General features: G+C 39.9%; 1 protein-coding gene and 1 long non-coding RNA gene across 3 annotated transcripts in view; one reads left to right on the forward strand and one right to left on the reverse strand.

Annotated features, from left to right (window-relative positions):
- Positions 1–1,416: 1,416 nt before the first annotated feature.
- LOC140702196 (uncharacterized) lies at positions 1,417–3,013 on the reverse strand. Its single transcript, XR_012081275.2, has 2 exons — positions 2,858–3,013; positions 1,417–2,499 (listed from the first exon to the last, which is right to left on the reverse strand). It is a non-coding gene; the product is annotated as an uncharacterized LOC140702196 (long non-coding RNA).
- A 17-nt stretch (positions 3,014–3,030) lies between these two features.
- The window catches only part of PSKH1 (protein serine kinase H1), a 78,458-nt gene continuing 65,117 nt past the window's right edge, over positions 3,031–16,371 (forward strand). Inside the window, exons 1-2 of one of the 2 annotated variants that reach the window (XM_020811001.3) lie at positions 3,031–3,168; positions 6,726–7,744. In XM_020811001.3, coding sequence (XP_020666660.1) covers positions 6,824–7,744 — 921 coding nt within the window. In that variant the 5' untranslated portion in view covers positions 3,031–3,168; positions 6,726–6,823. Of the gene's footprint in view, positions 3,169–3,206; positions 3,424–6,725; positions 7,745–16,371 lie in introns of those variants that run through there. The other variant, XM_020811002.3, reaches the window with a different exon arrangement.

Here is a 16,371-nt window from a genome sequence, read left to right on the forward strand (position 1 = left end):
GAGACATCACAATCACAGGGAAACCTCCCACAACTCTCCTTCACAATCCCCCCAAGTTTGGTGAAGACTGGGTTTTCCCAAGCCAGCTGCAAAAGTGCACTTGGATGTTTGAAACCCACTCTTCACCAAAGTTGGAGTGACTGTAGAGGAGAGTCAGTAGCTTTTCTGTGATTTTGGTTTCTCTAGGTGCCTGGGGGAAAATCGTGGGTGTATAATTTGGACATCTGAAACCCATTTGCAGGGCTTGTAGGAGAGAGTCAGGGGAATCCTCCCTGCACATTAGGTGTCTCTAGGTGTTTGAGGGGCTGTTTTATAAGTAAAAAAAGTAAATGAATTGATTCATCAGAAAAAAAAGGAAACTTGTTATCCTTGATTAATCATGAATCAAAATGAATCACCATTTTTCTGAGTCATGCCCATCTCTATTCTCAGCTTTCACCTTCCTCACACCATCCCTGAAATTCTTTGCTACCTGTCTGTACCTTTCCTTTCTGGCCAGACCTTCTTCCCACTTACTATATGTGTCCTTTATATTTGGTTTTCAGGTCCTGTCTGAGGTTTTTGTAAAGTCACATTGGACTCTTCTACCTTTTTTTCCCTTGCTGGAATTGGTTGCAATTTTTAAGAGACTCTCACGCATCTAGCAGCACCAATATTTTAAGGGTACTGCAGAAAAATCATAAATAAAAGTTCCAAAAATTGTAAATAAAAGTCCTAAATATTCATGGCAGGTATCTGTGCTAGGTTTGCTTGAGGTGAGTTCAAATCCTGTGGGCAAGATCTCAAGCATAACCTCTGGCAGCATAGTTTGAATTTTTCACCCAGCTCTTCTAACAAAGGTTAGAAGAGAACCCTGGAGTTTATAACTCTGTAATCACACACACACCCCCGGCCTCAATTCCACATATTGCCTGCTTTTGAAATATAAAGTTCCCTTTTGGCTGTGGGGCTGGAGAAAGGCAACACAGAACATAGCAGCCTCCATCAAAAGGTTGAGGTGTTCCTCTTGAATGCCTGTAAGTCTGTCTCCTAATTTGTGCCTCTATTTTGAAAAATCTTTTGACTAGTTTGGAACTCCCCCCCCCCACTGCTTTTTTCCCCTTTTCTCTTTAATGAATTATAAAAGTCCTTTCAAGCAGCTGTCTAGATTTTTGGCTAAGAGGCCTTGTAGTACTAAAACCAGTCCTTGTATTGACTAGTTGCTGGGATTTTTCAATGTTTGTGTGAGAGTGATGGCAGCTACCTTGCAAGTTTGGTGCACCTAGCTTTGGGGGATTCTTTTTGTGTGTGTTCGACTCCCAGGAAAACAGCCAGGTTTGAGAGACTGGGGTGTTAGGAGTGTTTCTTCCATAACCTTCACCACATCTGACTCCTCCCTAGGCTTTCCCACACTAGGATGAGCAAGAAAAGTGTAGCTGAGTGGTTTATTTATTTATTCAAAACATTTATATGCCGCCTTTCTCCCCAAAAGGTGGCTTGCATCAATAAAACAATATTTAGAAGCTAAAACAGTAATTATACCAATATTAAAAAATAATGAAACAAGTACAGTACTATACTAAAATGGTAATTAAGATCAATATTAAAACACATTTAAAACAAGAGAGCACAACATTCCAGTGGTTACTGAGGAGTCCTGACCAGTTCAATCATAAATCCAATCAAATCATAATGCAGTCAGTAGACTAAGACTTGGGAGGGCAGCTATGAAGGAACTAGAAAAGATCTCAGTTATAAGAATGGTTACTAACACCAACATCATTCATAATTAATTTTATTTGTATGATCAACAGATCAGATGTGAATAACACAGAACAACTACATAAGAATAAATAGAATCAATACAACTATAATATACATATTATTGTATTCCCAATTACTATGCACAGATGTGAAAGCTAGACAATGAAGAAAGCCAAGAGGGAAAAATTCATCTGAATTTGCAGATACTCTGGACTGTCACAAAAACAAACAACTGGGTTGTAGATCAAATCAAGCCTGAACTCTCTCTCTAGAAGCAAAAGGGATGAAATTGAGTCCGTCATACTTTGGGCACATCAGAAAAAGGCAAGACTTGCTGGAGAAGACAACAATGATGGGAAAAGTTGGAAGGCAGCCACTCTAGCCACAAGACAGTGGTTAAACTGAATATATATTAATAGTCCAAAGGGTTGTTTGGTACAACAGACCCACCTTACCTTACGAATTTAGTTTACAAACAAATGAACATCCTAAAAGGATGTTTTTGTGTGAAAATATGAATCCCTATACAGTTAAACAGAGACTGAGCAGTCTCCTATACCTCTACTTAGAGGTATTTCCCATTTAGAAGTATTTCCCATCAGAGGATTTATTTCCAGGCAAGGATGCCGCATCACGGACACAAAAGAACACATTTTTTATATTATTGCTATACTTTATTACTTATTATTCAAACTTCTTATAATGGTAAAGGAAGGCTTGTGGGTTTTGTTTTTGGGTGGTTGGTATCCCATTCCTCTAAAAAAAGAGAGAAAAGAGTAGTTTTAAATGTCACAGAATAAGAACTGAATTAGGAGAAGGCCCTGTGGTCCAGGATTACACAATTGCAAGGGTAGGGCGATACTTTTACTGAATAACTAAACCCACGAACAACTGATCTTTCTCCCCATCACTCGTTCTTCCTGCATTCGTTTTATAACTTCTGTGTACGTTTACAAGGACTTAAGGAGCCTTTTTTAAAAAGTCAGTTGTATGAAATGGAGTTTTACGATATATATATAAAAGGGTGTCCAAAGAAACATGCATAATTTATTCACAGAAATCAATTATGCAGTAGGAAACCCCGAAGAGCACAGCGTCACCCGCCACCTCTTACCCTCGAAGCCAGAAATCTAGACCTCGTCAGGCCTCTTAACGTTACCCCCCCAGCCCCAGTGCCTATGAATTTCCTGGAGCGGGCCTCGGTTTCTATGGCAACGACGGCCCTTCCCCGACTACCCACGACAAGCTCGGCCGTGACTCGCCTCCGCCAATCACAGGCAAGGAAACCTGCCGCGCACCACGCGCTGTGTCCCTGCGCGCGCGCACTAATGACGCAATGACGCGAGCGCCAGGCCATAACCATACCACCCCCCCCCCCCATTTGGGCTTGGGCTGGACCCGGCGCTCACGCTGCTGTGGGCTGAGGTGAGTCGGTGTGGGGCGTCTCAGGCCCCACAAAAGCCACGGAGCTCGGCGTGGCGCCTGCTGCCTTTTCTGGTTCCACTCTCCCATGGAATGCTTTAGGCCCGGCCCTGGGGGCTCATATAAATCAATAGGGGCCTGCGGGGCTGTATATTTTTTTTTTATTTACTTCTCGTTCAAGGCCTGACCTGCAGATTCTTCCCTTCCTCTTCTCCGATCTTGGGAATGAGCGCTTGAAGCCCTAAACCAGCACTGCAGGTGGTGTCCCTTTCCCATCCAGAGCTTTGCTCTTTTTTTTCTTTTTTTGAATCGGGAAGGTCAAACCTTTGGCTCTAGAAGAGCACCTTGGCCCTTAACGCCAAGCAGGCAGATCGTTGAAATAACAATAGTGGTGGATGTTGATAGCTTGAACTCTATTCTCTTGTCGTTATGGCTTCTAGTGAGCTTAAAACAATACTTTACATACAGAAAGCTTCCTTACATACCAGGTCAGTTTACGCTAAACGTCTAGGCCTTCAGGGTGGGTGGAGAGTTCAGTGAATTGGGTACCTGGCTGGAGATCTGGAGTTTTATTTGCCGGTGAGCCTCCTGGGAAAAGAGCCAGCCAGTGTGTCTTAGAGAAAATTCCACAGTCTTAGAAGAACAGAACGACTGCTGAGTGCTCTGTAATTAGAAAAGCCAGGAAGGGGTAGCCATAACTTAAAATCAACTTGGCAGCTTGTAATTATTATTTAGATCTCCAGGCTCCCAAATTAATTCTTATCAACTGCTACCTGATTTTTTTAACTAGAGCTTGTGAGCTTTATATCCAAGATCATGTTTGCAAAATGCATTTACCTTTTTTGCTGAGGGTTTTTGGTTTGCTTTTTTCCTTAACTATTAAGCATTTAAAGTATACTGTAATTATGAAGCCCTGTGCCATCTATAGAGCAGGTATAACACAGTGGTTTAGACTAGAGCACCTGGCAGAAGAAGCAGAGGCCGAGAGTTTGAACCCCACTGTGCCTCTTAGATCCAAAATCACCTAGAGCATGTGTGACTATTGACAGAGATACATGCCATGCTGACACTGTAGCCTTAGGCAAGCTGTGAAGCTTCAGAGGACCACCAGAAGAAGGACCAGTAAACAATTTACTGGAATTGACTTGGCAGTGCATAATTATGAATAATGCAGCCTAATCAGGCTGTTGCTATTAGAATTTAGCTTGAGGTGCCATGCTTTTGCAAACCTAACTAAGGAGAGAATGAATGAGAGTAGTTATGGTATGTGTTATTTCTTGATTATTCTTTGTTTTTTAATGTATGAAATTAAGATTACTACTCTAGATTACTGCATCTTTTTGCTTTTATTCTTTTTAAAAATATATGCTCTTGAAATGAGAATGAGTACAGTATAGGCTTTAAAGTTGTGTAGGCACAGAGTTATTTTCTTCAAAATGTCAGGGAACTATGAGTTGTATAAAATAAGTAACTAAGGGGGAAGCATGTATTGTTTCTTACTGTAAGAAGAGTAAGAAGAAAACTGCTTCTTAGATGATCACTTACTCTGTGAATTTTGTTTTAATGAAAGCTGTTTAAGAAATATCTTGGGATTTTTTTTAGTGTTATCTTAACAAACTGGTTTAACCAGAACTTTAGTTTCTTGAATTTGTTCAGCAGTTTGAAACCTGCTACCTAATATTTTATGTCTATACAGCTAACTATTGTATGACTGATTATTATTAATGACCTAAGTCATCTTACCTAGTTATCAGGGCAGTGTACATTTTGCCCTAAGTTAAGAAATCCCTGTCGATCTTATCAGTTTTGATTTCTTAAATTGGGGTAATTTGCCTCCAAAAGTTATGCTATTTGTGTAGCTACACAAAAGGATTTTAGCCAAGTAATCCTGGCTGCAGTGCTTTTGTAATGTTGTCTTTCAAAAAAATTATGATCCAGAGGGATAGGACAGTAGTTCCCTCAAGTTGTTCCAAGATTGGAAAATGCATTGATTGCAAAGAATGTGACCTGATTGCATAATCATAGATAGTGGTCTTATTTTGGTATAGCAGTCATTGTAGTGGTCAATTATAGATAGTGGTATTATTTTGGTATAGTAGTCATTATAGTCAGTATAGCAAAATTCCACAATGATATATTATCATTGTGGAATTTTATAAATAACTGTGCTTCTGCTTTTATTAAATCTCAATATTTTACTGAGCACAAGTGTTATGTGTCAAATATTTTTCTCTGTGCTGAGAAGGAAGAGAGAGACCTGGACAAAGGCAGATTTTCAGGTGACTGGCTGAAATGAAGTCCAGGATCTTGAACATGGTATGCAGGGACCCTGTGGAGTACAGAAAAATAAGCTGTGTGTTTAATTGACTGATATTATTTAGCACTTCCAGCTTTGTCCATATGATGGTATTCTTTCTAAAAGTTTAGAAGAACTAAGATAGGAAAGAGTTGCTGATCTAACAGTTCTCTGTTTCTTCTCTCCTGTTTGCAGTAATAAGCAAACTTCTTAGGAAGAGTGATGGTAACTAGAGATGGGGGTATTTGTATTAATATACGAATATCCCCGTGCAGCTGGAGTTAACGAGGGTCCGGCCCCTGGGGCTGGACCGTCCACTCACATGTCCACCCACACGTCCATCGCTGGGCCCACTCATCCTTCCAGTTGCTCCTGGCGTGCCCTTCTCTTCCTGGTCAGCTAGCCACTCCTGGCAAAGAGGGGGAGGACAAGTCACCCTGCAAGGCTGCCCAGGGGCTGGACACTTGTTAACTCCAGCTGCACGGGGGTATTCTTATATAAATACGAATACCCCCATCTCTAATGGTTCCGGTCTTGGTGCAAAATTCCCCTCCTAGGCTAAAGAGTGCTAGGAGATCTGTATATGTAACAACCCCCCCATTGTATATTCTATGATTCTGGTGCCTCATTCAAACTGTTCCCTCTGGCTGATTTATTTTAAGTCTGTTTAGTACAGCCTTGAAAATTTTGCTTCACTTTGACCTTTCTTTTAAAATGTGAATGTCCTGAGTAAATTTTTCATTCAGTAGCTGTATGTGTATTTTGTGTTTGTAATATATAGTATATTGATTTGTGAGGACTTCATTATAAAAAGTAGTTTATAAGTACCGCACTTTGATAAAAGTAAGTCAAGCAACCTTCTCCACAGTGATGGCATATTGAAGTGTTTTCTTTTTCCAGCACAGTGGAAATAAATTATTTGTTCTGTATTCAGAATTCTGTCTGAAAAAGTAATGAGACCAGTGAATCATAGGCTAGATTCCATGCGCCTAGTTCTGTAGACATCCAGAAAAGTAATACTGTGGCTAAGAACCCAAAATGTTTGAAAGCCCTGATAAACATTGCACTGTGATATATATTACTGTGGAGATAAGCATTATTTGAATATCTATAATAGTGTTAGGCTTAAAATTTTCTTATTTTATTGAATTGTTTTTAAAGTTTTTGTGGTTTGGTGTGACATTTGAATTGAGTCTGAAGAATAGGGAGACATTTATTTTGATTAAATATTGTACATTCATAATTCTTTCTTTCCCACCACCAGCTTTTCGGGATGTTGCAATGGTTGGAGTTCTTCAGGCCATGGTTGCTGTGGTACTGCTGTGGGAGAACGCCTTGATGGATGAGTAGTACCATTCAGTAATGGGCTGTGGGACCAGCAAAGTACTTCCTGAGCCTCCCAAGAATGTCCATTTGGATCTTGTTAAAAAGGTCGAGCCATCCAGTGGTTATAAAACAGATGTATGTAAGCTCTTCATCAAGGGTGATGGAGATGGCATTAAATCTGCCATCCCATCTCCTCCCTGTTACACCAGTCCACATGTGGAACAGTCAGAACCTCGCAAGAACAGGGTGGCAAAGTATCGTGCCAAATTTGATCCCAGAGTGACAGCCAAGTATGACATCAAAGCTCTGATTGGGCGAGGCAGCTTTAGCCGTGTGGTGCGGGTAGAGCACAAGGCCACCAAGCAGCCATACGCAATCAAACTGATAGAGACCAAGTACCATGAGGGGAGAGAAGTGTGCGAATCAGAGCTATGTGTTTTGCGTCGTGTGCGACACACTAATATCATCCAACTCATTGAAGTGTTTGAGACTCAGGAGCGTGTCTACATGGTGATGGAATTGGCCACTGGTGGTGAACTGTTTGATCGGATTATTGCCAAAGGCTCCTTCACAGAAAGAGATGCTACCCGGGTTCTGCAGATGGTATTGGACGGGGTTAAATATTTACATACATTGGGCATAACTCACAGGGACTTAAAACCAGAGAATTTGTTGTATTACCACCCAGGCATGGATTCTAAAATAATGATCACAGATTTTGGTCTGGCAAGTGCTCGGAAGAAGGGAGATGACTGCTTAATGAAGACTACCTGTGGAACCCCAGAATATATTGCTCCAGAGATCTTGGTCAGAAAGCCTTACACTAACTCTGTGGACATGTGGGCACTTGGTGTGATCTCATACATCCTGCTGAGTGGGACAATGCCGTTTGAGGATGAAAATCGCACCCGTTTATACAGGCAAATTCTGAAAGGAAAGTACAGTTACTCAGGGGAGGTAAGTTTGTCAGAATTCATGTAGAAAAGTGCACATTTTGTTGGAGTACTTTACAACGGACTGAAATCTGGTGCCTTCAGAAATGTCAAATAACTCACTTCTCTAGTGTCTCAAATGTCTACTTTTGAAGACATCTCCACACCTACACCCCGATCGTTCAATCTTGGTATCTGTTGTAACCCAGATTCTTTAAAAAGCTACATTTTGGAACATAGTATAATTTCAGCTATGGAAACTAGACCCTTTTACAGTGGTACCTCGATTTACGAACGCCTTGGTTAACATAATATTCGGTTTACAAAGGAAAATCCATTGAAAATAATGCCTTGGTTTACATTTTTTTTCTCAGTATGAAGCAAGTTTCCCCAGGATGCATTGTGCCTGGAGGTTTATAGCGTTGCCCCAGTTCCTATGGCAATCTGCGTTTCGGTTTACGAATTTTTTGCATTAAGTAACGTCCCGGAGAACCCATTAAATTTGTAAACTGAGGTATGCCTGTATCATGAAAATGTTTTGTATAGTTTTTTTTAAAAACAATAACTGTTGTATTTATCAAACCAGAGGTAGCACTTTTTTTTCCTGAGAAGTGTTAACTATACAGTAGATATTGGCAGTCATGTGTCCATGGATTATGATTGTCTTTATTCTATCCATTTTAGAAAAGTATTTGTTTCTTTTGAATTTGCAAAAGCTGCCAAAGAGTTTTTGTGAACAATAGTTTTAAATAACAATTAAAATAATACCCACCTTTTCATCAGTTAATGTTAACATGTTAAACAGCTAAAGGAAGCTTTGGTTTTCTGCCTCCTCTGAAAGGTGATAACATGATACCTTAAGATTTTACAGTAATCTTAGGAGGATGGCTCTTAGTTGAATGTTCAGAGGTGTTAATTGTTATCTTTGCAATTTTTTAAAATGGTTGTTCATCAGTGAAACTACTGCTAAGAAAAGACGATAACAGGTCTCCAACTGCTTATATCAAATACTAATCCATTGATTTTTTCATGATATTCTGGCATAGAAGATTTCAGAAAATCACTTTATTATTTTGGTCTATTCACTACTTCTTCCATTCTTTGGTCCATTTCGCTGGAGCAGAGATGGGGAACACGATACCTGAAGTCTAAAATGCCTGGAGGGCTACAGGTTTCAGAAAAAAGAGTGTTGCAATATAAAGTTAGGCCTACTCTGTCTCATTCATAATGTTGTCCTCAGAAGTGGAAATAGTTCTGTTATTGGTCTGTATGCGTCTTAGCAAAAATTGAACCATACATTATATATGAGTAAGAGAGCAATTTTTCAGTCAGGGGATGAGGAGTGACAGCAAAATAACCATCTCAGAAGCAAAGAGGATGGTTAATATTTCTAGCATTTTAGAGATATAAGGCTGTAATGGCATTTCAATAATAGATGTCTTTGTGATGTTTAGGCTGTAATGGTCTTAATACTAAATTACGATATAAAGTGATGCAGAAAGAGAAGTCATAGAAGTTTATCTTGAGAGAGTCTGGTTGTGCAGAACTTGAAGCAACTTCTAAATAATGTCATTGCTCAATCTTTCTGTTCCTTCTTTTTGTTCTCTAGTTTCCATGTCTATTTATTGTTCAGATCTGTCTTACAGTCATATGTAAGTTGCTTCCAAGTTTCTGTGCTTCAGTGGCCATATAGAACAAGTCAACGTTGAAGCAGTTTTTACCTTTTGTTGACGAGGCAGAAAGTATTACAACTGCAAATTAAAAATGTAAAATTCACAGATTTTCTACTTTACTTATATGCTCTGCTTCCTTTTTAGCCTCATGAATTTGCTTCCATGTCTCTTTGATTGAAGATGGGTGTGAACCATTGATTTGATGGTTTGGCACAGTTTGTTTCCTGACCAAACAGCTGATCTGTGGTTTGCTGCCCTGTGGGCCCAGCAGGGGTCCACTTGGAGGTTCAAGCCCATTCATGCTCTAGATAAAATAGTGGCTTGGTGTAGATGTAGTTTTGAAGTGCCTTTGTGGGTCTGAGCAGAGGCAAATAGATAGACCCAATTGCATCTAAATAAACCACAACATTAATCAGTAATGTTAATTACTTTTAAAAATTCTGTCTTGTTTACTTTTGGAATGGTAAGCAATTACCCTGGGTTTTAGCCCACTTTTGTGTTCTTTTGGTTTACTTACATTTCTTTTACTGTATAGCAAGTGAAATGAGAGCTTCTGATTTCGATCGCCGTCTCTATTCATGAGTTGTGAATGAATCTGGCAGTTGCCATATTCTGGAATTTATTAGACAATATGTTGCATGAAATTAGAAATAAGTAATAATTCAGTTCTTCAAAAGACTTTGTTTTCTAAATGTGGGATATTGTTCTTCTCTACCTATGAAAAGCCAGAAAATGTGACCACATAGCCAACAGGAAAAAAGAATGCCAGACTTTACGTAGCTAAGGGTGGCTTGGATGTCGACAATACCAGTGGCAGTAGTCAAGATGGTCTATAGCAAGGGTCCCCAACCTCCAGTGTGTGGCCCGGTGCTGGTCCGTGGCCATGCCAGGACTGGGCCACGGAGACAGATCTCCCACCCCCCTGCATGCACTTGCGCCCCCCCTACTCACGGCCCGCCACCTGCACGCATGAGTGCCCCTCTGTGAGTGCGCCCTGCTGCTTTGCGCAAACACATGAGTGCGTTCCACCCGTTTGCGCAAGTGCACCCTGCTTCTCTGTGCATGTGCAAGTGTGCCCCATCCACCTGCAAATGGTCTCAGAAAAGGTTGGGGACCACTGGTCTATAGCAGTGGTTCTTAACCTTTTTGAAAGAAACTCCCCCTTGAGCCATTGAGGAAGTTACCATCACCCCCCTCCCCGCGGTGATGATTTATTTATTTATTTATTTATTTATTTATTTATTTATTTATTTATTTATTTATTTATTTATTTATTTATTTATTTATTTACGACACTTAAATACAATGACCCCTGAAAACAAAATTCAATTATAAGAAAATGAAATGCCCCCCCCAAAAGTAACATTTAATGATTTAGTTGCAAACGAATTTTAAGACGCAAAAAGAAATATAAAAAGGGCATAAAAACAAACCACAATGCAGGAACTAAAAATTTCAAGACGAAAACTCTGAAACTAAATTAAGATTGGAGGAAAATATATATTTATGCACATTGTAAAAAGGCTGCAGCTATCTTAACAGGTTTGGCTTGCTCCAGTGCCCCCCTACCGCCCCCCTTCTGCTCCAGTGCCCCCATGCCGCCCCTTTTCGTTCTACCGCCCACATGAAAAATGAAATTGCCCCCTGGGGGGCATTATTGCCCACGTTAAGAACCACTGGTCTATAGGATACCCTCTTGTGCTTACTACAGTTCCCAAAGTGACACCATGCAAAGGAAAATCCCAGAAGCTGACTGCTTTTTTAAATCAGTTAACCACTTCTAACTGAAACACAAAGCAATTGTCAGGGCTGTTTTTCAACACAAGTGAATGGTAGTGAGCACAAGATGTTGCAGTAGGAAGAGAGAACAACTTAATATGAGATGTTGGTTTGCAAGATGTGAGTGAACTGTTAATGATATGACGTTTTGGAAGTCAGTGACTCATATAGTCTGCACACATCAGAATTGACTTGATGGCACATAGCATCTTTGGAGATTTTTTCGTAATTACTAAAGAATAGTATTGTGACAAGATGTGTGGAATAGGCACTCAAGCTCTGCTAACATTGAGCAGACTATCCTCAGCTACAAAGCAAAAAATAGTAATTTAGTTATTTAAATTGTAAATCAGTGAAGTTCTGAATATTTATCCTCTTCTTTAAAATGTATTTTAAAATATTTTTATACCTGAAATAGAAACTCTTTTTAATGTCTGTTTGGCCAGGAAGTAATTATTTTCTTCTCCAGAGACATTTAATTTGGTTCTGATTGGCAGAGTCAAAAGTTCAGACCTCCCATGGCTGTCATTGATGTTTCTGTGGCACTATTAGTTTTTGTTTCAGTCAGGCTTTGGGATGAAGCAGATGCTTCTGAAGATTTGAATGACAGAAATTATGTATTGTTCCTCACTAGGGCTTATCAGCCTTAGCCATATGTGTTTCTGCAGCTGCAACATTTGTCCAGAAAGCTGTTCACTGGAACAAGAAAATTATGGCTGAGCTTATTTATGATTATATTACATTGCTGGTTTTTTTTTTTTTTTTGTAGCAAGTGGTTTATTGGTAGTTTAAAAAGGGCAACAAGTTCCCACCTAATTAGACCATGGGGGTATATGCTGCTTTAGATTACTCTCCTCCTACTGGAAAAAAGAAGGTTGAACTGATATTTTCTGGAGTGTAGTTTATTCCAACCAGTACTAAAATTTGCTGTGTTGGGATAGGCAAGGTCTTACTGTTCAATGCTTTTTTAAAATTTGTTTTGTTTCAATTGGAGGGATGGGCCAATATTTCTTGTTGTGATTATTGGTCTGTTGCATTAGGATTTTTTGGCTAAGTGGAGCAGTGGTTACTCAAAAATGGAAGAGAAGTTCTTAGACAGGAAAGACAGTTCACATTTAATTGACAGGTTGGCCAGTACCTTTGCAGTGGATAGGGGGTTACTCACTCTAAATTACCCTTCATTTAATGCAGAGATGGATATTAATGGGAAGTCCAGTTTTTTTCTTGTACAGTATAGGGGTCTATAGAATAGTGCATTGTAATAATAGAGTAGCATCTTAATCAAATAAATAAATAGATTTTGAAATCATTTGCTTGATACACATCTCTGATGAACAAAGTGTATGGGAGAAAACATAGGGGTAACTAGGAGAGAAGGAAAAGTTCTCTAGTTTCTTTTTCCTCCCCCAACTTAAGATTACTTTAGTGTTGTGAGAGGAAAATGACTTTTTCCATGACAGAAATACTCTCAAGAGATAGATCTGTGGAGATCTTTCCATGGTATTAGCATGCTTACCAGCAGTGGACATCTGGGTCAACAGTATAAGAAAGGTGAAAGTGTACAGTATTCTAAGATAGGCTGTCATAACATTTCACAGATAATCAGAAAACTAGTACAATGTCACATGAAAGTAAAACAAGGGACTGTTTCCTCTCCAGCTTCATCCGTCCTACTCTACCCTACCCTTACTTCTCAAGACAAGGCTGAGCTTCAGTGCTAAATGGAGATTGCAGAGCCTTTTCTGAAAAAAAAAATGAAAATTGAAATTCAAGCTGACTTGTGAAGTGTTCCCATTTTCTTGACAAGAAATGAGCTGACACCCAATTAATACAGTGGCTGCTGAGGAGAGCTTACTGTTGGGGTTCTATTCCTGGAGCATAGGGTCTGTGTTTAAGAGGCTATTAAGCAATTGATGGGCAAGCTACACCATAATAGCTCATTCAGGTTCTGCTGACCTCAACTATTCTGATTATCATTCTCTGGCTCTTGCATGGTATTGAGTTGATGGCTAAGGCATGAAGTTTAAGGCTGCTTGGGGAGAAGTGACTTGGCAAGCATATCTGATGATGCTAGCTCCCTGGGTAAGGATTACACCGCTCATCAAAGCTGGATCAGTGCAGCCTATTCATCAGGAACTAATTGTATTCTTTTATTCTGCTTCCTGCAGCTTCTTTGATCAGGGTTTTGCTAAACAAGCTGAAGGTCTAAATTTTACAATAAAAGATTCTACAGACTACACATATGAAACATTTTTCTACTGTCATCTGATGATTCCAGCAAAACAAGAGAAATGCTTTGCAGAAATACATCCAGTCACTACTTCTGACTTCAGAAAAACATTGATACACAAGGGGGAAGTAGCTTCAGAAAGAACCATTTCCACCTTGACATAATCTGTAATGTGTACAGGGGCTGTTGCATCATGGCAGGGTCAGGTATTAATGCGGACCCTCAGGCTATTTGTGTCCAATTTTTGGATCCCCTGAAATCTGTGACTCCAAGAAATCCCCCCAGGTTTATGAAACCAGAATTACTCTCCTAGTTAGTTCCTTTCTTTTTCTTTTTTCTTTTCCTTTTTGTTTGTGTTTGTTTTTATTTTCATTCTTATTTTCATTCTCTTATTTTGTTTGTTAGGGGTGAGTTGGACTCAGTATGGCCCCAGTGTCCCTGGGACAGGAAACTGACCCTTGGATTCCCAGAGTTGGCCACCTCAGATTTGTGAATATCAGATGCTTAGTAGGTGGGTAGTTAATTGGTGAAGAGACTATATGCTATGAATTCAGAGTTTCTCTGACCATAGTATGGGGTGGGGAAATAACACTGACTTGTTTTACAGGTCAGGTAAAAACAAAACAAAAATTAAAAAATAAAACAAAAACTTTGTAGCACTTAAAATACTGCTATATTTTAGGCAAAATCCAAAGAAACAAAACAAGATTAAAAAAATAGAAAAAGATGTGGCACCTTAAAGAGTAACTGTTATATTTTAATATGAGCTTTCATGGACAATTCTGCTTCTTCAGCCCCTTAAAATTTGTGTGTGTTACAGGGTTATTTTAAGGATTATAGAGTCACTTCAAGTCTCTTGTTGGAATAAAAGCAGCATTGTTATTGTTAGGGCTGTCAAGTTGTTTGTGATTTATGGCAACTCCATGAACGAGTGATTGCCAAAATGGCTTGTCCTCAGTCGTCCTACTCAGCCCTGAAAACTCAAGCCTATGGCTTTATGGAGACAATCCATCTCATATCTGGTCTTCTTCTTTTCCTGCTGCCTTCAGTTTTTCCCAGCATAGGATTTTCCAGAAAAGACAATCTCCTCATGAGTTGTCCAAAGTAGGACAGCCTAAGTTTCAACATTTTTGCCTCCAGAGATAGGTAAGGCTGCATTTGATCTAAAACCCACTTGTTTGTCTTTCTGGAAGTCCAGGGTATCTGCAAAGCACCTTATTTCAAACAAATCAGTTTTTTTTCTTTTGGCTTTCTTTACTGTCCAGCTTTCACACCTATACAGGGGTGCCTTGCATAGCGACGTTAATCGGTGCAGCAAAAATCGCTGCAAAGCGATTTCGTCGCTATGCAATTTTAAAAAGCCCATAGGAATGCATTGAAACCCCTTCCATGCATTCCTATGGGCTTAAAACTGACCTTTAAGCGAAGATCCTCCATACGGCGGCCATTTTTGCTGCCCAGTAAGCGAGGAATCCATCCCTAAACACAGCAGGTGGCCATTTTTTTACCCGGCGGCCATTTTGGAACTGCCGATCAGCTGTTTAAAAATCATTGTTTTGCGATGATCGGTAAGCGAAACAGGGTACCAATCATCGCAAAGCAATTTTCCCATTTAAAACATTGCAATGCGATTGCAAAAAGTTCGTCGGTATGCGATATCTAGTGACATATCCTTACACTTGATGTTCTTTTCCAGTTCATTCTAGTTCCTTCCAAGTCTTAGTCTTCTGATTTCTTGGCTGCGGTTTCCATTTGGATTGATGCTATACAAAGCCTTTAACCACTTCAGTTTCTTCATTGTCAGTGTCAGAGTTGTGTAGTTCCTCTGTAGTCATGATTTTGGTCTTCCTGATGCTCAGCTGCAGTCCTGCTTTAGCACTCATTTTGTTCTTTAACTTTCCTTACAAGTTGTTTCAAGTCACTGCGGCTTTCTGGCAGTAAAATGATGTAGTCTGCATATCTTAAATAACTGATGTTTCTTTCATCAATTTTCACTCCTTCATCTGAATCTAGTTCAACTTTCCACATAATATGTTTGTACAGGTGTGGCGTCCACCCTCGTGCCCCTTGCTTGACCTTCAAGCCCCAGAGCACACGAAGGCAAACTCTCTCTTCTTTTACACTTGCTGCCACCAGGTGATCTCTAAATCACCATTACTTCAGAAAGACTCAGGTCCACACTTCAAGTCCTTTTAAATAAAGCTTTGGTTTATTGGTTACAGAGATTCATAAATATCTTCAGTAGCTAATCACATCTAAATTTCCCAAACTACACACTCTATTACTCTGGCTGGCTTTTCTCTCCTGCCTGACTCTTACATTTCTCACACTGACTCAATCTCACTTAACCTCCTTTCTCTCTCTGACTCTGCCTCTTATAGCATCTCTCCCGACTCCGCCTCACAGCAATATGAATATTCATAACCCATTACATAATAGAACAAGAACCATAGATCTAATAAATGGAGAACGCTAGAACAGGTTGAACAGATAAGGGGATAAAATGCATTTTTTGTGTAACATTTTTGCCTATAGGAAACCATTCTGTTGGTAGCTTCTTGTCCATCGTACAAGTTATGCGTCAGAAGAATCACTTGTCGAGGCACGCCTGTTTCTTCCAGAACAACTTATAGTTTCCTGTGCCTCACACAAAGACTTTGTTGTAGCCCCGGGGTTCCCAGCCCTCCAACCTGCTTGTTTACTGCTATCGCCCTCAAGACAATATTCCCCTCAGATCTACACTATTCTTTCTGCCTCAAGCTACACCATCTACTGCTGTTTTACTGTCCCTTTCTTGCAAAGGATGTAATGGCTACGTTGTTACTTCTGGTCTCCATGGTTCCTTTTGGCAGTCCCCACTTGGTCTTATCCTTCATATTAGCATTTTGGCCATTCTGGGTGCTTTGCTAGCCAGCAGTGCTCAGGTACATGTACCACTTAGCTTTTTCGCTCCCCCTCCATGCATTACTA

Source organism: Pogona vitticeps, chromosome 10 (genome assembly GCF_051106095.1).
Source record: "Pogona vitticeps strain Pit_001003342236 chromosome 10, PviZW2.1, whole genome shotgun sequence".
NCBI lineage: Eukaryota > Metazoa > Chordata > Lepidosauria > Squamata > Agamidae > Pogona > Pogona vitticeps.